Here is a 27,256-nt window from a genome sequence, read left to right as displayed (position 1 = left end):
ACTCAGAAAATGTTACAGCTCTCAAATATGTAGAACACATCAGCCATACCCAGTCCCTGCCCAGAAACAGCTAGAACCCACTGGCTGACACAGTCTCTTCATGGTTGGGGTTCTGAGATCAGCAGTTCAGTTGGAAGGATCCCCAGGGAAACTTCGTCTGAGGTGATCCCAGAGCTGATTTTTGTGTGTGCTTGCCAGTACAGGGTCCGGCAGAGCCCATCACCCCTAATCAGCTTATGCCTGTGCTGGTGGTTGCAATTGCTGGGTCAGTTCTTTTTCCAGCCCTGTCTTCCACTTTGAACCAACAGGTGCTGTGGTCCAGCCCGATCCTGCCCACTTCATACTCGGCCCTCACGCAAACCAGTGAGAGCTACAGCCTAGTTGGGGCGACTCCCCATAACCCACACCAGGCCTACCCACTACCCTGGTTCCCATGCATGCCAGGATGTACCACAGGTTTGTTCAGTCTGTCCCACATCCCATTTAGCTCTCATGCTTGTCAATGGGCATTGAAGCCTAGTTCAACCCAGCCAACCTACTATCCAGCCCAAACACATACTGGCATGTGCTGTTCTGTCTAGCCACCCCTGCCCCAGTTCTGGTTTTTGTGCTGTCTAGTGAGAGTGGTAACCCCAAGAGAGGTGCCCACTATCTCCCTACTAGGCCACTCCTACTCCCAGATTATGCACTGTCCAGGTGGTTCTGGCATTTGAATTAACAGAATTGGGCCCCAGTGCCAGCATCTGCCAGCTGATGCTGCAGCAAAGCCCAACCAACCCTCACCCACTCTAATGTTTGCACCAGTAGGAACAGTCACCCCTGCCTGGCTTTTGCTGATCCAGCTCACCTGAGGCCCACAAGTGTTGTACCCCTTTCTGGTCTGGTCTGCCCCCATCCCAACTCACGCTCTCCAGTGGGAGTGGTTGTCCAGTAGGGGAACCTTCCACATTCTCCCTGCCAGTTTTGCCACCCTCCTCCCTTGTTCTTATGTGTGCTGGTTGGGCACTGCGGCCCAGTCTGGTACGGCCCACCTCACCTTAGCATTTTCTGTTGGGTGTTGTAGCCTAGCCTGGCCCGGCCTGGCCTACCCACAATTCCAGCTAATGCTGGTGAGGGTTATAGCCTAGGCCCAGCCCACCAGGCATCCAATCCCAGCCATAATGTGCACTGGTATGTGCTACAACCATACCTGGCCTCATCCACACTTTGTTCTGGTGTTCCGATTCTCCAATGGGTAATGTGAAGTGGTTCAGCCTGGTCTGCCCCTGACCTATGCCAAATGCATGCCAGTGGTTACATTTCCCTGGCCTGGTCTGGTCTGCTCCCTGTTATGGTTCTTGCACTCACCTGCAGGGACTGTGTCCTGTCAGAAGAGTTGTCTAGGCTCCTCCATCAGAACCTCTCCCATTGCCAGATCTCACACATACCTGTGGGTCTATGAGCCAGTCCTACTTAGTCTACCTTCTGTCCTAGCAGGAACAGTGGCCTTTCTTGACTGGTCTTCAACCCATTCCAGTTCTTACTGTTGGATGTTTCAGCCCAGCCAAGGCTCATCCATACCCAAACACAGCTCGCACATGACTCGTTAGGGGCTGAAACTTATCTTGTCCATCCTACATCTACCCTGGCCCTCCAGGGCACCAGATGATGCTGCAGTTTAGCAGAGTCTGGTGCGTCAAGTCTCAGTCTACACTTGTGCCAAGGGAGACTGCAGCCATGACCAGACCAGAATGCAGTCCCCACTCCCCCGTTAGGGTATCTCCTTAGCTCCCTAATCTAGCTCATTTCCAACCATAGATCGTGCCAGTGGTTACTCTGACCCAGCTTAACATAGCCCCTCACTTGTCTTGGCCTTTGCCTTGGTTGCTGTGTCCTAGTATCCTTGATTCATGCAGACCAGTCATTATAAGAACCTAGCTCAGCATGACATGTGCTCCATTCTGATTTCTGTTCTTGCTTGTGAGTTAAGGTTTGCTTGGCCCTGCCCAGTCCACCCCCTTCCAGTTGCAGCTCGGCCTACCCCATATCCTGTTTTAGGATGCACATTCGGGTACTGCTGCCTTGACCTGCCCAGACTATTGTTGGTTCCTTTACCCGTGAGTGATGGCAGGTTCCATGGTCACACCTAGCTCAGCCCATTGCCATTCCAACTTGGCGAGCTAATCAATGGGACTTGCATTTCCACTGGGTTGGGCCCATACTTCCCCCACAGAATCTATCCCCGGATCTGGTTCTCACATGTTGATTATTGTCCTGACCCTGCCAAGTGTGACCCATCCCCTGTTCCGCCACTGGGTCAGGCACTGATGATACCTAGCCCTGCCAGATAGGCCCCCATCCATAGCTTTTTTGTGGACTGGTGTGTGGCAGTCAGTGATGTTCTACACTAACAGCCCATCTCAGGATTCCCATGTTACTTGGTGAATCAGTCTGGCCCAAATAGAACTTATGGGATCTCCCCTCCAAACCCTCAGATCTCAGTCTCCAGGCTTGCAAGCAAGTTCCATGACCCCATCACTAGGAATCACACAGAATTCATCCCTCACCTATTCTCACATTAGCCTTATCCTTGGATGACCCTAGGCAGCAGTCACATACCCTGAAAAACCTTAAAGCTCACCACCAGGTGGCCAGTAGGCAGAACCTGGTCCCAAAGCCTACGCCCCGGTCACAGTGTGGCAACGGTGCCCATGGGCTGAGTCCCAGTCATTGGGTCTGACCTGGCCCAGGTATTCCCCGCAAGCAGGTCACCCCTACAGTGGAGGGCTGCTGTCACCCGAGCCACCAAGGTAGAACTCAGATTCCTCCATTTCACAACATGTTTTCCATTATGGTTTCCCAGAAAAATTTTGGTGATAAAGAACCAGAAGTCTGTGTTGATTCTATCTCCAGTAGCAGTATGCTTATTTCTCTTGAATCCATTTTAATGAGGCTCTTGTTCTCATAAACACACTGAAATTGTGTAGTTGTCCATCCCCATCATAATTGGCTTCTCTGGCATTTGACACACTCCTTATTTCATTTTGCCTAATGGTTACCTTCTGTCTTGATGCTTATTTTCTCTCCAAGTCGTTCCTCATTCTCCCTTGTATATCCTCATCTCTCTTACCTCTTACATTGAAGTGATCCAGGGCTCAGTATTTGAACATTTTCAGTATTCACTTCCAAGATCACTAATTGTTAACCTAAAAATTCATAACTCTGATTAATGATCACATAACTTTACTTGGGTGTTAGTATTTAAAGACATCCTCTTTATATGCCGCATTGAATCCCATAGAAAGTTTTGTCGGCTCTTATTTTAATTGTGTAATACTGCATTTAAACAAAAAAATTAAAAATTAGTGACCAATAGTAATCATATGTTTGCTTGTACTTCTGTAAGTTGGATAGTATTCAGTAGCAACCACTTGCCTCTGCTCCAAATAACGGGGCTAAATGTGAACCAAACAGTCTACTTCTAAGTTGGCTCACACAAATTACAGGTAAATTGGTGTGACTATCAAGTAGGAATTTTTTGAAGTTAACTAGATGTTTATTTCTGCAGTGCTTTCTCATTGCTCCTCACAGGCTGGTGACTAGACTCACAGAGTACAACCCTTAATGTGTATCCTGTATCAGCCCTTACATTGCACCATAGCTGTTTTATCTAATTTATTAAAGGTAGTTCATTAGCCAAGCAAGTTACATTTTGCCTTCTGCTTTGCCAGGGTCATTTGTAGGGACTGGAAGTAGAGCAACCGAGACCCAAACACGAGTGTTTCAAGCGGAGTTTAGTTCATTGTGACATCGCAGTGTCCCAAGAATGAGATTTTACAAGGATGGGAATAACAGGGGATTTGGCTCACTGCAGACCATCAAAGAAACAGTATATTGCAGATACACAATATATCATAATATATTTCAAAATGCAGGCAATCCTTGCTTTGCATGCCGATATTGTACAAATAACCAGCTAAAGCTCTACAAAGCGATGTTAATAACCAACAAGGAAAATTATGCTTCTGTGATTTCCTCTCTGTCTCTCCTCCTCTCTGTATATCTGACTTTGTAATAAATAAATAAATCTTAAAAAAAAATTTTAGAACACTGTAATTTAAAGCAGAAGCATTATTTGCCCCACCCCCAAAATAATGTTTATCAGAGAGGAGCAGTCTAAACCTAAAGTAAACATAAAAGGGAAAATAATAGGCTCAGTGGCTAAATCCTCCTGTTGAAAGCACCAATTTGTGTCCTAGCTGCTCTGCTTCCCATCCAGCTCCCTGCTTATGGCCTAGGCAAGCAGTAGAGGATGGCCCAAGGCCTAGGGACCCTGTACCCATGTGGGAGAACTGGAACAAGGTCATGACTTCAGCCCGGCTCCAGCCATTACAGCCTTTCGGTAGTGAACCAGCAAATGGGAGGTCTTTCAGTCTCTGCTCTCCATAAATCTAATCTGACTTTCCAATAAAAATAAATGAATCTTTAAATGAAAGGGGAGGGGAACTGCTAAAGATTAGACCTGTATTAATAGAAAAAAGAATAAAAAGAAAAGATTAATAACAGATAGTGGAAAAATTGACAGAAATTTAGCTGTGCTGGCCAAGAAGAAAAAAAGAAAGCTTAAAAAAGCAAAATGAGTAAGAAATTGTTTAAGAGTGAGAAAGGGCATAACAAAATACTCTGAACAACTTATGCCAACACATTGAAACAGATAAAATGAACAAATTCCAAGAAAAATTCAAACTACTGCTTGTAATCAGTGTTACATTCCATTATAACATCAGTCCTAGTCATGGAAACATGACATAGTAGTAGCCCCTGTGATTTAGCATCCCACATGGGCACAGGTTCAAGTCCCAGCTGCCCCATCAATCCAGTTCCATGCCAATGTACCTGGGAAGACAGTAGAGGATGGCAAAGTGCTTGGGTCCCTATTCCCACCTTGAAGACACAGAAGAAGCTCCTGGCTTTGGTGTGGCCCAACTACAGCAGATGGAAGATATCTGAGTCTCGCTCTCACTTTCTATAACTGCCCTTCGAATAAATAAAATATTTTTTTAAAAAGCACTCATGATTATGTCCACATTCCTGGCCCCTTTCTCCAATTCTAGTTTCCTTCTACTATGTATACTGGGAGCAGTGAATGAGTCAGATTCTTGGGTCCCTTCCACCTATACAGGAAACCCAGATAGAGGTGCCAGTTTGCATACCCCGGAAGGCAGCAGGTACTAACTCTGTTGCTTGGATCCCTGCCAGCCACATGAGAGACCCTGATGAAATTCCAGGCTTCTGGCCTTGGCCTGGCATGGCCCCCCTTTGGCTGAGTCAAGCATTTATGGTGTGAACCAGCAGTTGAAAGATCAATCTGTTTCTTTCTGCCTTTCAAATGAAAATGAATATAAATAAAAATTAAGTATTAATTTAGAAATGATTTAGTAAATTCTGATACAATCGCACTGTGGAAGTATTATAAGTTTTTAAAATGCATTGGTTTTGTGTGTGTCTCAAAATACAGCAATCCATAAGATATCAAATATAAAATGACTGTTTGCAGAACAAAAAATGTATTATCCCAAAAACTTAAAAAACTGCCACACACACATTCCCAAGTACCTACATGTGAGAGAGAATTTAGTCTGGGCCATAGGAGAGAAACAAAAAAAAAAAAAAATCAAGATTGGCAAATCTGTTAACATGTATATAAATAATTTCACTAGTCATAGTGGACAGTTTCCTGATAGTGTTGTAGGGTTTTTGACCCCGAATATGGCAGCGACTTCAATTCTTGTTTCGCAGGAAAGAAGAATTTTCATGCAGACATAGTTTAGTTTTAAAGCAAGATTTATTAGAAAAGTTGAGAAGAGAGGCTCCCATCCTAGTAACAGGAGGGGGCTTTGAGATAGTGGCAGGAGGGATAGTGGAAAAAAAGAGACCCTAGTCCTCTGCCATAGTGGCAGAAGGACAAGAACCACCCATATTAATGCTGCGGAAAGCACCTTTTTTTTTTTTTAGATTTATTTATTTTTATTACAAAGTCAGATATACAGAGAGGAGGAAAGACAGAGAGGAAGATCTTCCGTCCCAAAGTGAGTGCAACGGCCCGGTGCTGCGCCAGTCCAAAGCCGGGAACCAGGAACCTCTTCCTGGTCTCCTTGACTGCTTTCCCAGGCCACAAGCAAGGAGCTGGATGGAAAGTGGAGCTGCTGGGATTAGAACCAGTACCTATATGGGATCTTGGTGCGTTCAAGGTGAGGACTTTAGCTGCTAGGCCACGCCGCTAGGCCCAAACGGAAAGCATCTTTTAAAGGTTCCCCTCAAATATGTTTTTCCATAAACGAATTCCTGGTTTCCATGGTACCTGACCTTGGGACAAATGGCCAGAAAGGTGTCACTGGCCAACTTCCTTGGTCCCTTTCTAATGAGGCAAGTCTGAAGCCCTCCCCTTTGGCTATGACCAGGAGACAGAATGGCTTCAGGTGGGGAATTGATATGTTAATGTCGCCCTTGTCTCTTGGGGAAGTATGTTTCTGATAAGATATGCACTTGTCTTCGAGATTCACTCTGGTGAATCCAAGACATGGGGGGAAAATATCCATTTATATTTTAGGAAAAATGACTTGGGGACCCAGAATACCCTGACTACCTACTACCCAGTATAACTCCTCTCAAAATAGCATGGACTATCAAAAATGCCAGATCCTAGGGCTGGCATGCTGGCATATCTGGCTAATCCTCTGCCCTGTAATGGCGACATCCCATATGGATACTAGTTTGTATCCCACCTGCTGTACTTTAGGTTCAGCTGCTTGCCTGTCACTGAGAGAGTAGCAGAGAATGGCCTGAATCTTTGAGAATCTGCATTCATGTGGAAGACTTGGGAGAGCTCAGCCTGGGATCAGCTCAGCTCTGGTTGTTTGGGGGGGTGAACCAGAAAATGAAAAACTCTCTCTGTAAATTCTGCCTTGAAAATTAAAATAAATCTTTCTCTAAAAATCATTTTTTTTCTTTCCACATACTTTTACTTCCTTAAATTGCTTATTTTCCCTACCTTTGGTATAATTATTGATAGCAAAAATCAGAAAGAATGTCTTAAAACAATCATCATTGGGAATTTTTTTCTTCAGGTGAATAGTGTGTGTTTGGAAGAAGTTACTCACGAGGAAGCAGTAACTGCCTTAAAGAATACATCTGATTTTGTTTATTTGAAAGTGGCAAAACCCACAAGTATGTATATGAATGATGGCTATGCACCACCTGATATCACTAACTGTAAGTCAGCCTGCTTGCATTTACTTAAGTTTGTCTTACTTTAGATAAGATACATTTTAATGAAATATACTTTTTAAATATATTAAGCATTTTAATGTAGTAGCTTTAAAAAACTTTTGAGAATCTTTCTATTAAGGAAGGGAGGGATCTTTTCACCTTTACTATTTTATTGTACTAGTTAATTTCAGCGTGTAAGACATTGGTTACCAAGGAGTATTTGAAAATAATACAGACTTTTTTGTTTGTTTTCTTGTTGTTTTGAGGTTTTGCAAAGAAACTGCTTTTACCTGTAATTTAGTTCTGTTAGCTGTCATAGTGATTCTGATGTTTATAGTATTGCTGGTTTATAGACTACATATTGAATACTGGTTTTAATATTTCTCAATTTCAGAGTTTAAAATCTCAGCTTCATGAGAACAGTTAATATGTACTCTTAGTATTTTTTTTTGGTACTTCTACTATATTACATAACCATATTTGTATGCTGTTCCATTTATTTGAATCGAGTTGATATCAGAGTTCTTAGATACATTGGTGGTTTTTATCAGTTTTTTAATGTACAATTTAGAAAGAGATTTAAACATACATTTCAAAAACTTTTAAAATTTCAGAGTAGGTTTGAGTATACAAAGCAAAAATTGTGAAGTAGCACAAAGAGTTCTCAGTACAGCTTCTCTTATTGTTAATATATTACTGTGACATATTTGTCACAATGTGTAAACCACTGATGTTTGTTTTGATTGAAAAACAAAAGATTTATTTGTGTGTTGAGTTAACGGAACCCAAAGTAATCTTAAATATTTTTCTTGTACATTCGCTTTTGATGTTCCTTTTTGGAATTACAGAATTTTTTTAGATATTCTATATAAAATCACTTTTATACCTTTTGTAAATGATAATGTTTTCGATGTTAACACTGTCAAAATCTACCACTGACACTAATCCTTATAAGACAAATACAGATTATAGTTAAAATCTGTATATTTTCCTTAGATTATCTATTTTTAACTGCTCATTGACTTATTGTTCACATACGATAGAATCATTTTCTTAATAATATTCATTCTTTCTAAGGGACAGATATGATGTCCTAATGCTTCTTTCACATAAAACAAAAGAATATTGGTACTTAAAATTTTTGCAAACACTTGATATTTCTGTGATTGAATAAGCAATTTTATTTATGTTTTATTTATCAAGTCATAAGTTTATTTTGAATATTGCCAGTTTCTTCAACTCTCCCTTGTTCTTATTTGTAACAGTTGCTCCACAAATTAATAATTGAGATCTTGATTATGGCCAAATATCCAAGTAGCCGTACTGCTGCTTACAAAGGTGTTAGCCTGAAAAAAAATACTATTTCCTAATTGAGTTATACTTTTTTACACAAAACTTAAACATGAAGAGGTAATTATAAAGAATAATAATTGAATGTTGATTGTTTCTTATAGATATAGGTAGGATAGTTCTTTCTTTTTTTAAGATTTATTTATTTTATGTGATAGGCAGACTCATAGAGAAAGAAGAAAAGACAAAGAGGTCTTCCACTTGCTTAATTATTCCCCAAATAGCCACAAAGGCCAAGGCATGGCCAGGTCAGAGCCAAAAGTCTGGAGCTCCAAACAGAGCTCCAAAGTGTCTTTGACTGCTTTTCCAGACATATTAGCAGAGAATTGGATTAGAAATGAGTTGACCAGTACTTGAACTAGCACTCATACTGGGATGCCAGTATCACAGATGGTGACTTAACCCGCTGTCCTGCAATGCCAGTTCCAATATTTATATATTTTTTACTACTATTGATTGGCAAAGTAATAGTCAATTAGGAAAAAATAGCAATTCATCTTGCTAGTTTATCATGTTTCATTCCTATTCCCCTCCCTTCTAGGCAACAAGTTATAAATTTTATAAACATCTATAATGTCTTCAATCTTGCTTGGGTCCCAAAGATTGAGGTGCCAAGCTCATCATTTTTCTTGCTGCACATTCTTGGCTTTCACATTGTCATTTTCAATAATGTACAAAATCCACATAGATGACTGATTCATCTGATATCCTGGGTTTTTGGTTTCTTGATCTCTTCCCCAACTTCTATTTCAACCCAGATATTTGGTTCCAAGTTATATTTTAGATCATACTGTAGATCAATACCTCATCATTTCTGAAATCTCAAATTAAATTATACTGTTATTTGACTGTAACCTTTAGTTCATCATTATTGTAACAGATCTACCTCACTTTGACTTTCAGTCATTTCACACTACCACTTCATTACCCTGTTGTATTACCGATGGTTCTACTTCTTTTAATTTGATGTATTAAATTTTCATTACTTGATATAGGGGAACTCAGTGAGGCAGCGGGGAGCAGCTAGGGAGGGGATAAGAGAAATCCCAGGACCTATGGAACTGTATCCTAAAAAGATAATAATACTAAAATAAAAATTTTTCATTACTATGCATAGATTATCTAAAGCAGCTGACTTGATAAAGGGTCTATTTTAGCTCATGGTTTTTAAAGTTAAATGAGCTGCTTTGTTGGTTTGATATCTGGTAAGGGTAGAGCCCTTGCAAAGAAAGTATCACGACAAGCCAAGAACAGGAGGAGGTTGGGGTCATCTCAGATTTTTTTCTACGCCTTGTGAGAATTACTTCCAAGACCATGCTTGCAATGACCTGTAAGACCCCTCACTAGGCCCCTCTTAAACACTCTAATTGGATTAAGTTTCCACTGTCCTAGTATCATCAATTTAGGACTCAGATTAAACATCTGTATGATTTTGGGGGACCAAATCATACTCATACTATAGCTCTTAGAATTCAAAGTTTGTCCTGATACTCATATCTAATATTTTGCTCCTTTCTTCTTCATTTGCAAAATTCCAGTACTGTATCAGTGAAACTCTGTCATATAAACAATTCCTTCACATCAAAAAACAAAACACTTAGTAGAAAAATATGTTTTTCCCTGAACTCTTTAAATATTTTTTGTTCACATAGATTTCTTTTTATTATTATTATTATATTTTATACAATCTTTACATAGTTTATTAGGGTAAACAGGTTCAAGGGCTATAGGAAAGTGGGTAAGACTATTATTTCCATATTGTTTCCTTCATGTTTAAAGGGGGGGTATTAAGGGGGAAGGCCCACCCAATTTCCCATCATCCCAGGTCCCGGATGTAGGATATGCTCCAAGGTTCTTGCTCAAGTGGTTTTGATAGCTCAACTGTTATGAATCACTGCCAGTCTTGCCACTCCAAGCACGATGAGGTCTTTGAAGAATCCACTGATTGACATAGTCCATCATAGAGTCTCCATTTGTCCAGTATTTTGCTGCCAACATATAGCTGAGGTGGTTGATTGACCTGTTCTGTCTTCTCTCTTATCTTGGTTACGGTTCTGAGTCCAGCATTTCAGTTGGGGAGATCTCCAAAGAAACCTTGCCTGTGGTGTTCTGAGACCAGATTCTTGAATGTACCAGCAAGTACAGGGCGCGTCACAGTCCATCACCCTGATAAGCTGGTGGTTGCAATTGCTGGGTTGGTTCTGTTTCCATCCATGTCTTCCACTGGAACCAATGGGTGTTGCAGTTCAGCCTGGTTCTGCCCAGCTCATACTCAGTCCTCGCATAAACAAGTGGGAGCTGCAGCCTAGTTGGAGCGACCCACAATAACCCCAACCAGGCCCACCCACTACCCTGGTTTGCCAGTATGTGTGACAGACTAGTCCAGTCTGTCCCACACCCCATTCCATCCTAGCCCCTGTTTTGGTTTTCATGCCCTCCTGTGGAAGTGGTAACCCAAGAGGGAGGAGCCCACTATTTCCCTCCCACGTTCTCTCCCACCCCAGATTGTGCTCTCTCCAGGTGGTTCTGTGGTTTAACTTGACACTATCAAGCCCCCAGTTCCAGCTTCTGCCAGCTGATGCTGTCTGTGACTAAGCCGAAACCATCCTCACCCACTCTAATTTTGTTTGCACCAGTAGGAATAATCAGCCCAGCCTGGCTTTCCCCTGATCTAGTCCACATGAGGCACACAGGTGTTGTAGCCCTGCTTGGTCTGGTCTGCCCCCATCCCAGCTCATGCTGTCCAGAGGGAGTAGCTGTCCAGCAAAGGAACCACCACTTATTCCCCTGTCGGCTCCACTCCCTCCCTTCCTGGTTCTCATGTGAGCTGATGGGTGCTGCATTCACATCTGGCTCAGGTAACCTCACCTTGGCATTCCGTGTTGTGTACTGCTTTTGTGGCGACCAAACCTGGTTCGACCCACGCTCTGTTCTGCGTTCAGATTTGCCAGTGGATGACGTGAACTGATTCAGCCTGGTCTGCCCCAGACCCATGCCAAATGTATGCCAGTAGAACACTTTCCATGACCTCTTGGCTGTTTCCTATCATGCTTCTTGTGCTTACCTGCCGGGTCTGTGTCCTGCCAGAGGAGTTGCCCAGGTTCCTCCATCAGAACCCCTCCGAGCACCAGTTTTCAGTCATACTAGTGGTTCCATGTGCCAGTACTACTCAGTTTACTTCCTGTCCTAGCAGGAAAAGTGGCTTTTCCTGACTGGCCTTCAACCCATTCTGGTTCTTGCTGTAGGATGTTTCAGCCCAGCCACGGCTCATCCACACCCCCATATAGCTCATATATGGCTCAGTTGGGGTTGAGACCTAGCCTGGTTCGTCACACATCTACTCTGGTCCTCCAGAACACCAGAAAGGTGTTGGAGTCTGGCCTGGCCTGGTGCGTCTTGTCCCAGTCCACACTGTGCCAAAGGAGACAATAACTGTATTCTGACCAGAGCACAGCCCCATTCACCTGTCGTGACACCTGCCTTAGACACTGTGGCTCAGCATCTGTGGCTCATGCAGGCCAGTTGGTGCAGAAACCTAGCTGGACATGTCCTGAGCTCCACCCTGTTTTCCAATCGTGCTTATGGGCTAAGGTTTGCTCAGTCCAAACCTTCAGGTCTCAGTCCCATGCTTGCCCTGAAGTTTCAAGTCCCTGTTCCTGGGAATCACCAGGAATTTGTGTCTCACCTTCACTAAAGCTGGCCTTATTCATGTGTATCCCTAAGCTGCCATTTCATGTCATTAAAACCCCAGAGCTCACCCAAAGCCGAGGACTGAGCCGCCACCTGGCGGGCGGCGGCTTTGGCCTGAGTCCCCCATTGGATTCTGTCTGGCAGGGGTGCCCCCCACAGGTGCCACCCCGTGGGAGGTTAAGACCGCCCCCAGCCCTAAGTTGGGAATCCACCCCAACTTGTCCTGTGGCCAGTTTTTGGTGGCAGGGCGGAGCTAAGACATTAACCCAGCTCCCACACTTCCCTCATGGCTGCTCACCCTGAGGGGATGGTTGCTCCTGGGCCAGGAGACATGGCTTTGGCCTGAGGCCCCCCCCGTCAGATTCCATCGGGAAGGGGCTCCCCCCACAAGTCCACCAATTTCTTTCTACTTTTACTTCAATCTTCTTGATTTTCACTCAAATGTTAGGGGTCTTGGGTCTTTAATCTTGATATCTAAGGAAAATGAATTGGGCTTCCTTATTTTTTAGCTCCCTGAGGCACCTTTTCATGTAAGATTTTGACTATAAGAAATAGTATTTTATTTTTAGTCCCTTCTGAGATATTGTGCCTAGTACCCTAGAAAGGAGCCCTTGACTAATGGGCAGTGTGGATATGGCAGTAAAGAGGCACATTTTCTGACTTATGCATTTTTTACTATATTTTTCATCCAGCTGCTATAGGGTTTGCTTCTTTATCTGATTTTTTGCTTTGTTTTGGCACCATGAAGATATAATATAGTACATGAAATTAATAGTAAAATATCAGTAAACTGAACTTGAGAAGTCTGGTGATTGTAGAGTTTCATGAAGGTATCTGTTGCTTAGTGTTACATACTGACTTCTTTTTAAAAGCACATATAGATCGCTTCTCGGCCTTTTGGCTAAGATCAAGTGTAAAAGCACAGATAGGACCTGGCTTGGTGACCTAGCAGCTAAAGTCCTCGCCTTGAATGCGCTGATCCCATATGGGCCCCAAATCTAATCGTTGCAGCTCTGCTTCCCATGCAGCTCCCTGCTTGTGGCCTAGGAAGGCAGTCGAGGACGGCCCAAAGCCTTGGGATCCTGCATCAACATGGGAGACCCAGAAGAGGTTCCTGGCTCCTGGCTTTGATGGTGTAGCACTAGCTGTTGTGGTCAGTTGGGGAGTGAATCATCAGAGAGAAGATCTTCCTCTGTCTCTCCTCCTCTATATATATATATATATATCTGCCTTTCTAATAAAAATACATAAATTTTATTAACAAAAAGCAGATTTTCTTACATATCATCTAAGAAAGACTTTGGAGGACAGTTAATACCGATTTAAAAATTGCTTGGAGGAACCAACATTGTGGCACAAATAAGCCACCATCTGCAACTCCTGCATTTTGTATGAGCAAAGGTTCGAGTCCTAGCTACTCCACTTTCAATCCAGCTACCTGCTAATGTGCTTAGGAAAATCAACCCCCAGCCACCCACATGGAAAAACTCAGAGATTCAGGCCTCTAACTCTGACATGTCCCAGCCCTGGGCATTGTTACCATTTGGGGAGTAAACCAGCATAAAAGATCCCTTTAATGCTCCTTGAGTTATTTTTTTTTTAACTCAAATATGGATTTATAGTGCTTTGTGGATGATAACTAAATAATTTAATGAAGGAAGAGTTTAGTATTTGATAATAAATATTGTAGCTAATTTTTCATAGTAACTATCATGGTTAAAGTCTCAAGAAAACTGAATCTGCTTTTTCCTGTGTTTTGGTAAGGATTTATGTAATTTAAGCTGTGCCTTTGTAACTTTCAACTGAAGTATGTAGTCAGCTTGGATATTTGGAAAGCATGGTCAGGAATAGCTTTATCATTACCTATTCTTAGCTTTTACTACAAGGATAACCCCCAGCGCCTCTGTGATTCTTGTTATCATTGAAATAAACCAATGGATAGATCAGGGTGTGTAGGTGTTTTTGTTTTTAAAGATTTATTTATTTTTATTGGAAAGGCACATATACAGAGAGGAGGAGAGACAGAGAGGAAAATCTTCCCTCCAATGGTTCACTCCCCAAGTGGCCGCAACGGCTGGAGCTTAACCGATCTAAAGCCAGGAGCCAGGAGCCTCTTCTGGGTCTCCCACATGGGTGCAGGGTCCCAAGGCTTTGGGCCGTCCTCGACTGCTTTCCCAGGCCACAGGCAGGGAGCTGGATGGGAAGCAGGGCCACTGGGATTAGAACCGGTGCCAAATAGGATCCTGGCGTGTGCAAGGCGAAGACTTTAACCATTACACTATCGTGCAGGGCCCCATGTATGTGGTTTTTTTTTACCAAGTTTTTGTGGTCTTTGTGAACAAACTAGAAGTAATAAATATGGATTTGGTTGGCAGACATGTGCTTAGCCGCTTATTTTTAAGCTTCAGATTTTCATTAATTCACAATCAAAACTTGAGTATACTTTTTAAATACATATACTTTTAGAAATACTAAGCTCTAAAATAATTTTCATGAAAATGTTATTGTACTTCACCCTTCTGTTCTTTGTTTTTGATATGATAATCCTTTTTATTTATCTTGCCCGACTTTTCCTAAATTTTATAAGGGAGTTCACATGGAACTCTTCTTTAGTTGTGTTTTCTCAAGTCAAATGAGATAAATTTGCTTTATTAACCTGAGTTTATCTAAACTGTTTTATGCCTGGAGACTGTCCAGTTTTTTAGCTAATAAATAAAGTCTTCTCTACCAAATTCTGATATACAGAGAAGCAAATGTGAATTATACATCAGCTAACTATAAAATTTACAAATGAGATACTGGGTATCTTGTTTCTTTTTGGTTTTAAGTAAATCGCATTCTCTTTGTTTTGAAGCCTCTTCTCAGCCTGTTGACAACCATGTTAGCCCATCTTCCTACTTGGGCCAGACTCCCACATCACCAGCCAGATATTCCCCTGTTTCTAAAGGAATGCTTGGAGATGATGAAATTACAAGGTGAGAAGCTTAACATTGTTCCTTTAAAGAAAATATGTTTATGTATTTATTTGAAAGAATTTCAAAGAGAGAAGAGATTGCTCTTCTATCCACTGCTTCATTCTCTCCAATGACTGCAGTAGCTAGGCCTGGGCAAGCCCAAAGCCAAGAGCTTCCTATTGGTCTCTCCCACATGGGTGCAGGGACCACACACTTATGCCGCTTTCCCAAGCACAGTAGGAAAGAACTGAATCTGGAAGTGGAGCATCTGGATTTGAACAGGCACCCATACAGGATACTGGCATCACTTTATCCACTGTTCCACATCCCTCATTCATCTTTCTTTCTTCAACTGTTAGATGAAATTTTAATTAGCCATGTAAGGTAATTAGAATTTTTGACACTTTTGGAAGGATTCATGTAATTTGTGCTGTGCCTTTGTAAGTTTCAGCTGAAGCATGTAGCTTACTTGGGTGCTTGGAAAGCATAGTCAGGAGTAGCTTTATCATTTTTCATTCCTAGTTTTTACTAATAGTACAACCTCTTTGTGGTTCTTGTTATTATTGAAATAAACCTTTGATATTGAAATTATTTAAAATAAATAATCCTGAGCTTTTTTTATTAGATGCTTCATTCATGAGCCTAAAGTATAAAAACGTTTTGTATTGTAAATAAATACTGCTTCTTTCCTAATGATTTTTTTAGGCTTGGTAAACTGTCCCTAGATATTAGCTTAAATATAACCAACCTAAGACTGTACTTATATATTTTAAATTTGTATAGTTTTTATTTAATATGGGCGATAAAATAATATATTGTAGCAATTACTTGATTCATATTCAGAATTCAGCAAGCAATATTTTCTTTCTTTGGTATATAGCCTTGATATCTTGACAACTAAAATATTCTTTGAACTAACATTAATAACTTCATCAAAGTTTGTAGGTTAGCTGCTTTTGTTTATTTTTATGGGAAAGGCATATTTACAGAGGGAGGTAGAGACAAAGATCTTCCATCTGCTGGTTCACTCGCCAAATGGCCACAACAGTTGTAGCTGAGCCAATCTGAAGCCAGGAGCTAGGAGCATCTTCCTGGTCTCCCATACAGGTTCATTGTTCAAAGGCCTTGGGCCATCCTCCACTGTTATCCTGGACCACAAGCAGGGAGCTATATGAAAAGTGAAGCTGCCAAGGCACAAACCAGCACCAGTATAGAATCGCAGGTTTGCAAAACGAGGATTAGCCAATTTAGCCATGGCACCAGGCTCATAAATTAGCTTTTTACTCCGAAAGAATTCTCATGAGGTGAGCAAAAATTCAAAAATATTTTAGATCTGATTGTTTTATTATTAGCATTGTTATCATTATTCTTTATTTGTCAAACTCCTAACTTTAGGAGTAAATGGTTTTTTTTTAAATTATCTCTTTTAAGGACAAGTAACACTGTCTTTTGTTCCTTTCGTCAGAGTTTGGCAATATTGGAAACTTAACTGATCCTCAGTGCTTCTGTTGGAATGAAAATGAGCACAAAGAATAGCTTTCTGATTTATTAGTGACAAGAATATTCAAGGCTATTACTCTCCAGGCAGTGCTCCTTTCATCATTTTTCATCACTCTAGCTAAATACCTTATGTAGGCTACTTGTGAAATGTTACCAGAGAGTGTGTCCAGCTTTGATGCTGCCACAAGAAAGAATCCTGGGATGAGCAAAGGTTTACTAGAGCAACAAGCAATTTTTTGTAAGTGAAAATACACTAAATAAGAGTGGGCTGACTTAGGACCAGAGTATCTGCCCAGAGTATACAAGCAAATGTTTCTCCTTGTCTTGTAATAATGGGGCAAAAATGCTCATGAGACAAAGAGGAAAGTTCTGGAAATGTGGTGGTGAGTCCTGACTATGGTTCAGCCCTAGCCAATTCAGCTATTTGGAGGGTGATATAAAGATAAAGATATCTTTATCTTCCTGCCTCTCCCTTTCCTTTTCTCTGTGATTGTGCCTTGCAAATAAAAACTAAATGTTTGAAAAAAATTCTGCTTTCAATTTTGAGTAGACATGTGTTTAAGAAGGTAAATTCTGTTTTTATGAAAGGATTCATAAAATTCATTCCTTAAAAGTATTTAATATTATTAAGGCTAATGTTTTTTGAATTTTTTAGAAAATAGACTTTAAAATATTTGCAAATATAGTATATACTGTTTAGTAATATTATCAAATGATACTCTGCATTTCATTAAATTCAAAATTTTCTTAGTTTTTTTATGGTCTTACCAGAAGATGTAAATGGTGTTCATACTGTGTCTAACTCCCAACAGTTATGAAAAAATACCAGTGGGAAGTTGTATTTCAGAGATTTTAAACGTGGGAGAAACAATAGAGAATCTCAGAATTAACACTAAATAAATAAATGTAATAGAGGCTTCAGCATTATATTTCATATGAAAAGCCTGGAAATGGATCAATCAGGGTAGCCGAGAAGAATGGGATTGCTATGAATGGGTTAAGTTAGTTGTGATTTGTCTTGTTGGTGCTAGAGAAACAACCTTCCTAAAATGAAGGAAAACTGCATTTTACAGACTCAGAGAAGTCGTCAGGGATATGACTGCATTATGTGCAGTAAGGCACTCTGTGCATACTTATAGATTAATGGCTGTTTATTAAGTTATCAAGTTTCCAAATTGGTTTTTTTTTCCTCTTTTTTATTTTGAGCTGGTGTTTTTCTAACACTGAAACCTTTTATATAAAATTAGATGTATAAAATTTTCTGTAGTCTCATTTATAGGCTTAGAATATCTTGAACCTTTTGCATTTCATCTAGCTTTCCTTGAAGTCTAATAATATAAAAATTGCCAGTTGGGAGTTCTCTCTGGTAGGTCTTTATAAAATTTCCAAAGCATTCAATATTTTTTTAATTTTTAGGGAACCTAGAAAAGTTGTTCTTCATCGTGGCTCAACAGGCCTTGGTTTCAACATTGTAGGAGGTGAAGATGGAGAAGGAATATTTATTTCCTTTATCTTGGCTGGAGGACCTGCTGATCTAAGTGGAGAGCTCAGAAAAGGAGATCGTATTATATCGGTAGGACATGTTTATCTAGACGTTTGTGTAATTTTAACTGGTATCTATTAATTGTTAAGTGAGTTTTTTCTTTTGTTCTGAAGTTATCCTTGTTACCTTCAGCTTAATTGTAGAAGTACATTCTATGTGATAAATTTTGTTTTGGCAATCAATTTTGTTAGGAAGGATTAGTTTTTGTAGATGAACCTGAAGCATGTATTCTCGTTTTAAGACCAACATTTTTTTCTTTAATGTGTTTATTTGAGAGGCAAAGAATGTACCTTTATCCTCTGACTGGTTGAGTAACTGAGATACCTGGCAAGCCACAACTGGGAACCCAGGTGTATGGTCTACCGCATGAGTGATTGATTATGGTATTTTTACTAATTTTTAAAACTCTTAATGTAGTCTATTTTATTTTTGGTTTGTATGAACTTATACTGCTTTTATAACCATACTTTCTTTTATCTTACTTCTTTCGTCTGTGTTTCTTTGGTGGGCCACTGAAAGCATTTGGATTGCACAGTTATTTGTTGTATAAGATTGCTTATTGTTGTGAAAATTCTAGATTTTTCTGCTTTCTGTCCTTCACAGGATAGTAGAATGTCCTATTCATGCATCCTTAATTTGCTTTTTTCAGGAGTCTAAAATACTTGTAGATGTTGTCTAAAAATAGCTTTATTTTGTCCTCACTTGTAAATTTAATTCAGTCTAGAACTGTGGGTTGACAGCTATTGCTTTCTTAGGCTATTTAACACAAAGGCCTGTTGTCTGTATTATTTGTATATGATTATGTTTTTTGCTGATTGCTTTTAACATCTTGTCTTTGCTGTACTACAGTTTCCCTAAAATGGGTCTGTTATTTAGCATTTGATTTTTCTGTTTGTGATTCATTAAGCTTGTTGAACCAGAGGAATCATATCTGCAACAGTCCTGAAAACTTCTTATCCCTTACTGCCCTTTCCCATTTTCCTTTTTCACATGTCCTCATGTCTTCTTAACCCATTTCATATTCCTCAACTATGTATCCTTTTACTTCAATTCAGTAATTTCTCTAGGTCTATTTGTATATATATCTAATGTGCTGTCTAAGCCAAAACTAAGATTTTTAATTTTAAAGTACTGATTTCTGAAGTTTTTCCTGATCCTTTTTTTCCCTCCTCTCTGATTGCCTTGCTAATTTTGAGAGGTCTTTTTAGAAAGGTTATTTTATTTACATAAGATGAGCAAGTTTGAGGGGTCTTCAATACTTACAGCTTCTTACATCCTTCTAGATTCTTCTAAACATACTTATTCTGTTTTCTGCATTTAATATCTGTTCTGAAGTTCATAGATTTTTAGTACATATTTTATGGTACCCCATTGTGGATTATGTTGTCATATTCTAAATTTTTTGTGTTGAGCTTGTTTTCAGCGTTATTTTCAGTATTCTTATATATATAGGAATACTAAACTGTTAGAAAGTGGTATCCAGTGAACTATTTTACATTTTTGATAGGCTTTTCAAGAGTATCATTCTTAACATCACTTTTCCAATTGTTACACTAAATTTAGACGTTATTTTTCCCATTGTAGTTAATATATGAGCTATTAAATGGTACAGACAGAAGTTTTTAACCAGTGTGTTGCACTGTGTTGTCTGATTGGTTGGTTGGCTGTCTGCTAGTTAGCTGACTTTAAGAGACAGAATTCCCATCCGCCATTTCACTCTCCAAGTACCTACAATGGCCAAAACTCGGTCATACTGCATCCAGGAGTCTGAAAAATCCATCGCTGTCTCCCACACAGGTGGCCAGAGCCCAAGTACTTGGGCCATCTCCTCCTTTTCCAAGTGTATTTATTACCAGGGAGCTGGAGCAGAAGCAGAGCAGTGTGCACTCAAACCGGTACCCCAGTGTAGGATGCCAGCGTTGCAGACAGCAATTTATGGCACCACAATGCTAGCACTAAAGAGCAAATCTTAAAAATAACAGATTACAAACAGGAACAACAATACAGTCGACAGCTGACTTCTCTGCAAACTGTAGAAGACATTGTACAGTTGATAGGTATATTTAAACCTCTAAAAGGAAAACTGTCAGCATAGAATCCTATATGCTATGAAATTATTCATCACAAACGAGTATGAAAATAAAATATTTTCCTGCATATAACAGTGGAATTTGTCTAGAGGAAACATAAGAAACAGCATAGAAATTTTTGTTGTTGTTGAAGAAAAATTAGACCAATTCTTATATGTGCAAAAGGAAGTTTAGGAAAACAGGGTAAATATATATATGTATAGATATAAAAGATCTAGTTTTTAAATAGAATTTTACATATATTATTATAAACTATTTGTTGTCTAAAACAAAAATAGTAATAAACTGTGGTGGTTATGTCGTAAATAGAAACAAAATAAGACCGTGAAAGTACAAATCACAAGAAAACAGAATTATAAGTTGTTTCTTAGAAAATTTGTAAAGTAGCATAAAATTTTTCAGAACTAAACTCTGGAAACTTTAGCATATGCACAATAAAAAAAAACTACAGAAAGATATACTTTTAAAATCAATATTGAGGAGTAAATAAAAAAGCACTTCTGTGATATAAACAAATGCAGGGAAAGAGGAATAGAGGGTAAATACCAAGATGTGAGATTGAAATCCAGGTATCGCAGTAACTACACTACAGTAAACCTTACAATTAAGAAACTGAAATTCTCAACTTGGTTCCAAAAAAACAAAACCAAGCTACAAATTGTTTAGTATACATTCACTTAAAAGGCTCATATGGAACCAGCATGGTGGCACATCAGGTTAATCCTCTGCCCTATTCTGCGGGCATCCCACATGGGTGCGGGTTCATGTGCTGGCTTCTCTACTTCTGGCCCTGCTCCCTGCTTATGGACAAGGAAAGCAGCAGAGGGTGGCCTGCATCCTTGGGATCCTGCACTCACATAGGGACCGGAAGGAGCTCTAGCTTGACATCATCTCAACTCTGGCCACTGTAACTGTTTTGAGAGTGAACCAATAGATTAAGGATCTGTCTCTTATCTCTCTGCCTCTCAAATAAAAATAAATCAGTGTCTTTTTTAAAAAGAAGAATAGAAAACACACAAGGCAAATAGCATTCAAAAGCTACTATGGGGCCTGGCACGATAGCACAGTGGCTGAACTCCTTGCCTTGAATGCGCTGTGATCCCATATGGTCACAGGTTCTAATCCCGGCGGCCCCACTTCCCATCCAGCTCCCTGCCTGTGATCTGGGAATGCAGTTGAGGACAGCCCAAAACTTTGGGTCCCTGCACCCACAAGGGAGACCTGGAAGAAGTTCCTGGCTCCTGGCTTCGGATTGGCTCAGCTCCAACCGTTGCGGCCACTTGGGGAGTGAATCCTCAGATGGAAGATCTTCCTCTCTCTCTCTCTCCTCTCTATATATGCCTTTCCAATAAAAATAAATAAATCTTTTTTTTTTTTTAAGCTACTATAAAATGGTACTTCGGTAGGTTTATCAAAATGAAAGGTATTTATTTGGTCCATGACAACTTTTAAATCTTTATAGTTTTTTTCATAATATATACCTTTATGAACTTTTGAAGACCTGTAACATGGTAACATGCACAAATTTCAGATTTTTACACCAAAACAAAAGGCTCCATTTTCTTTTCTTTTTTTTTTTTAAAGATTTATTTATTTATTGGAAAGTCAGATATACAGAGAGGAGGAGAGACAGAGAGGAAGATCTTCCGTCCAATGATTCACTCCCCAAGTGAGCCGCGATGGCTGGTGCTGCGCCAATCCAAAGCCAGGTACCAGGAACTTCTTTTGGGTATCCCACACAGGTGCAGGGTCCCAAAGCTTTGGGCTGTCCTCGACCGCTTTCCCAGGCCACTAGCAGGGAGCTGGATGGAAAGTGGAGCTGCCGGGATTAGAACCAGCGCCCATATGGGATCCTGGCACGTTTAAGGTGAGGACTTTAGCTGCTAGGCCACGCCGCTGGGCTCTTTTCTTTCTTTCTTTCTTTCTTTTTTTTTTTTTTAAAGATTTGTTTATTTTTATTGGAAAGTCCGATATGCAGAAAGGAGGAAAGACAGAGAGGAACATCTGTCCAATGGTTCACTCCCCAAGTGGCTTCAACGGACAGAGCTGAGCTGATCCTCTGGGTCTCCCATACAGGTGCAGGGTCCCAAGGTTTTAGGATGTCCTAGACTGCCATCCCACGTCACAAGCAAGGAGCTGAATGGGAAGCAGGGTCAGCGGAATTAGAACCAAGCCCCATATGGGATCCTGGTACATGCAAGGCGAGGACTTAGCCACTAGGCTACTACTCCAGGCCCAAAAGGCTCCATTGTTTATGAGCCTTTTCAGGTACCCTCATACATATAGAAAGCAAATAGAAAAGGTAGAATTTAAAGAAGAATGTATTGTTATAGGTAGAGATCATAGATTTATCATAATGATAAAAGCCATTAGTTTATGAAGAAGACATAACAGTCCTATGTGTATAGCATAAAATAATCCTTTCAAAATACATGAAATGAAAAGTATCAGAACACAGGACAGAATAAACAAATTTGTAACATATTTGGAGTCTTAAGTGCCTTTTTCCTACACATTGACAAAAATTAACACTTTTTAATGAATCATCAAACTGGACATCTAGAAAAAAAATCATAGTGACTTTGGGTTCAGCATGTTTCTTTTTTTTCCCCCGTTTATTTTTGACAATCTTTACATAGATGATTAGGGCACAAAGGGTCAAGGGCTATAGGAAAGTGGATAGGTTCAGCATATAAAATAATGCCACATAGTCTTTCGAAAACATGAATTTCAGCTCCTCCTGGTGACATAAAATTAATTTTAGTAGGATTATTAATAAAAGTACACAGCCCAGAACTATAATCTTAGAAGAAAACACTAGAGAATATCTTTGCAACACTGTGATAGGTCATTATTGCTAGACAATAAACATTAAGTATAAAACTAACCATAAAGATATCATGACCAGGCTGGCGAGGTGGCTTATCAGGCTAATCTTCTGCTTCTGGTGTTTCATGTGGGCACCAGTTCATGTCACAGCTACTCCCCTTGTGTTCTACCTCTCTTCGAATGACCTGGAAAAACAACAGAGTATGGCCCAAATTCTTGGACCCCTTGGTTAAGTCTCCTACTTGGTTAAGTCTCCTACTTGGGAGACTTAACCAAGCTTTGGACTAGCCCAACTCTGGCCATGATGACCATTTGTGTAATGAACCAAAGGATAAATCTCTCTATCCTTCTCTCTCAGTAATTTTTTCAAGTAAAATAAGGAAATCTTCAACAAAAAATTCATTAAGAAACCAAAAAGTAAGCTATTTCTATTCTTTGTATATGTGTGTGCATGTGCACCTGTGTATATATATGTATATATATGTATTACTTACTTTTTCAGTTAATGGCTCTAGCAATATTTAAACTTGTAATATATAACCAGCTCTCCCATAAGTCAATAAGAAAAATGGTAACTTAAAAAATGTATAAAAGTTTTAAACAGATATTTCACAGAAAGAATTTATCTTAATGGCTGATAAATACATAAAATGGGGCTTAGTATTTGGTATCAGGGAAATATGCAAACTGCAATGGATTAAGGGGTTTGGAGGAATTTGGGCAGGAGTAATATGATTGTTTTGTGATTTCATAGTAGTGGCACCGATACATCTTACAGATTTGTCACAACTTTCAGCTAAGCAATAAAAAAAAAAAAAATAGGCCTAAACAAATTTAGCCATTTATTTTAAAGCAATTATGAAAACAAATCACCAAAAACCTTCATTTGGTAAGGATGTGGTACAACTGCAACTCTCATTCAATATGGATGGGCAAATGAAGTGGTAGCACCACTATAAGAACTTACACATGTAGTTGCTTCTCTGTTTTTTACCCAAGACACATAATGAAAGTTTAAGTCCATAAACATTTGTGACAGCCTTACTGATTATACTTCAGATTTGGAAGTATAAAAATAAATTGTGTGCCGAAATAAATTGTGGCATGTGTGTATAGTGTAAAATTGCATAGCAAGGAAACGGAGCAAGTGGCTAAAACATGGAGCAACATCAGTGAACTCTTAAAAATATTATGTTAAGCTAAAAAGGCACTGCAAACAATGCTCTGTGATTCCAGTTACCTGATAATCATGAATAAGCAACACTATGTGGTGACAGAATTCAGAAAGCAGGTTGCCGGTGGCTAAGACAAGGTGTGAGAGTGCACAGTGGACCTTGTTGGGTTGCTAAATGGAAAAAGGCATATATCTTACTAGGAATAGTGGTGTTTGGGAATATGCAGGTGTCAAAATTCTTCCAGCTGAATTGGTTCAAGTTTGTGCATTTTTATGTAATGTTTCAATGAATTGTGTTTTGGGAATATTTATTTTTAAAAAATTTTATATTAAGTTTATATGTGAGTAGATTTCATGTTTTTAACGATACAGATTTAGAAGCATAGGAACAAATTAGTGGTAAAAAAAATGCTTGCTTTCAAAATGACTGTTGTTGGGACAAATTAGTTATTTGGGAGAATAAAATTAGCTTAGAGTCTCACTTCACATACTGTGTCAAAATAAATTCTCAGCTGGCTTATTGTTTGCTGTGAGAAATTCAAAGCAAAACTAGATATTTTTTAATTGTCCATGTAGAATCATTTTATATGGGTCACTGACGGTGCTAAAGGACAGTACCAGGTTCACCAATGACTAGGTTCACCCATAACTTTTCCTGGTGTTAGCACTGTAAGCCCCATGTCTACACATTTCCTTACTCCTTAGTTTTATATTTTAAAACTAAGTGTTATACAGCACAGAGCAGTTTATTTCCCTAATGTGAGTATAGTTTAATACAGTATTATGTTTAGTTAACAGCAAACAGCAAAACTAAAATTTTACTGCTTCTCCAAGGAAATGCCCTGAAATAGGAAGGAGAAAAATGTAAGAAAAGATACTCAAAAATAAATAAAATGATAAAAATGAGCACATGTAAGTGTCTCATTACACAGAATTTTAGTTTTTTAGGTTCAGGTTTGATCAAGATCAGCTGATATTGTATTGAAAAACAAATTCCTCATACCTAGACTTCATACTTAGAGTTTCTGGCTGAGTGGGACTTGGTTGAGGCCTAAAAATTTGTAGTTCTAACATTTCATGAGATGCTGCTGTTGGTGTTCCTGGGACAAAGCTTAAAAAGCTTCTTAAGACTACCTATTACTTGATGTTCTTAATGAGTTATTTTGAGAAAGCACAAAAATTGATCATATATTTTTATTAAAACTTCTTTTGAAATAGTTAATTTTGATAGAGATGCTTTTGTAATCTAAATGTGGTAGTAGAACAACACATTTTTCAATACTGTAAAAATAAAATTAATTTTAAAATAATAAAATTAATGTTATTTCTAGTGATGCCAAGCATGGTGGAGAACATATTTGATATTCATTGAAAACTTAAAACCTTGGAGTCAGAATTAACAAGTACACACTATCAGGGGAAAATGTCTGTTTCCTTTGGAATTAGGAAAGTAGGTAATATTGTAAGAACTCAGGAAACTAAAACCTTGTAGCAATCCAGGAAGTATTTATTCAAGGAAAAAATTACCTAAATTTGTTTTAGAAGAATGAGCTTTGTATAGTTTTAACTTTACCTCATCCACAGCTCTCTGTTAACATAAGTTGCCTTGAAAATCAGTAGCATACATATGCAGTGAAAACCAGTTACCTAGCAACCCCTGGGGGCAGGACTCTTCCAGACCTTTAGGTCCTAAGACCTGTCTTAATTTGACCTATCTGGTGGCTCTAATAATACCTATCTGCAAAGCTGTGCTTATTCACCTGATTTAAAGTTCTTCTGGTACAAAAAAAGCATATTCGCCTGGGATAATTGTCAAAACATGTACAGCCAGATTATTCTGCCTAACACATTAAATACACAGTTGAGACAAACAGTACATCAATCTTAATGATAATATATAATAAACCTTAAAGGAATCACTAACAAATGAATTGTCCCCACACCCTTTGTAAAACCCTAACTTAGTCTTTTAAATCAAGAAGGCTGTTAAATATGCAGGGCTATATGCATCTGGTGTGTGTGCTGATGAAAGACCTAGAAAGGCCTTGAATTCCACCTCTGGCTCACCATGAGATTTTGTACAAGTAGGAAAAGGTGCAGTTGTCAATTGATTCATTGAAGGTAATACCTCCAACATATTCGCAGAACTCTCTGGGAAAAAAAACCCAAAGTACTTAAGGAAATAACTGTCCAATAAACAGACAAATCAATAGAGTCTTGACTAACCACATATGATAGAAAGTGCAAAATTCATAGGAATAATAAAAATGATTAAACAACAGCAACTGCAAAAAAAAAAGGTATGAATGGGGTACAGTTCTAATACCCCAAGTTGCAATATTATCTTGAATGTCTAGTTTTCAATTGAAAACTGGTATATGCAAAAAAAAAGCAAGTGTGGGCTTTATGTTTGAGTGTTCATTTTAATGTTAAATATAATCAATAGAAATTATCTCTAGCAAAGTTCAGGTATTGGATTTACTAAACATAGTATTTTTTTAGACATAGGCTTTTAATCAGGTATTTTAAATATATTCAAAGAATAAAAGTAAGCCATGCTAAAGAGTAGAACAGAAACTGTGAGAGCAATATTTTGTCATGTTGGAATAGTCAATGCACAGTTGAAATTATAAATAAGGATCAATTGGAAATTATATTTGAGGGGCCAGTGCTATAGCTCAGCAGTCTGATCCTCCACCTTTAAGTGCCAATATCCTATAGGGGCACTGGTTCGTGTCCTGACTTTTCAATATGTCCTGAGAAAGAGGCAGAGGATGGGCCAAGCCTTTGGAATCCTGCACCTCTGTGGAAAACCCAGCAGAGGCTCTGGGCTCCTGGCTTCTGATTTGCTCAGCTCAAGCTGCTGTGGCAATTTGGG

The 27,256-nt window shown here is 39.4% G+C and overlaps 1 protein-coding gene across 27 annotated transcripts in view; it reads left to right on the top strand.

Annotated features, from left to right (window-relative positions):
• Positions 1-27,256, top strand: part of DLG1 (discs large MAGUK scaffold protein 1) — a 198,213-nt gene that overhangs the window by 115,382 nt on the left and 55,575 nt on the right. For all 27 annotated transcript variants that reach the window (XM_041002724.1, XM_041002720.1, XM_041002722.1 and 24 more), the window contains 3 exons: positions 7,107-7,251; positions 15,143-15,263; positions 18,159-18,315. In XM_041002724.1, the coding sequence (XP_040858658.1) occupies positions 7,107-7,251; positions 15,143-15,263; positions 18,159-18,315 (423 nt within the window). The remainder of the gene's footprint in view (positions 1-7,106; positions 7,252-15,142; positions 15,264-18,158; positions 18,316-27,256) is intronic.

Source organism: Ochotona curzoniae, unplaced genomic scaffold (genome assembly GCF_017591425.1).
Source record: "Ochotona curzoniae isolate NIBS_2020 unplaced genomic scaffold, NIBS_Ocur_1.0 scaffold_2587, whole genome shotgun sequence".
In the NCBI taxonomy this organism is placed as follows: Eukaryota; Metazoa; Chordata; class Mammalia; order Lagomorpha; family Ochotonidae; genus Ochotona; species Ochotona curzoniae.
The sequence above is the reverse complement of the archived record's forward strand: the minus strand, read 5'-3'. Positions and strand labels throughout refer to the sequence as shown.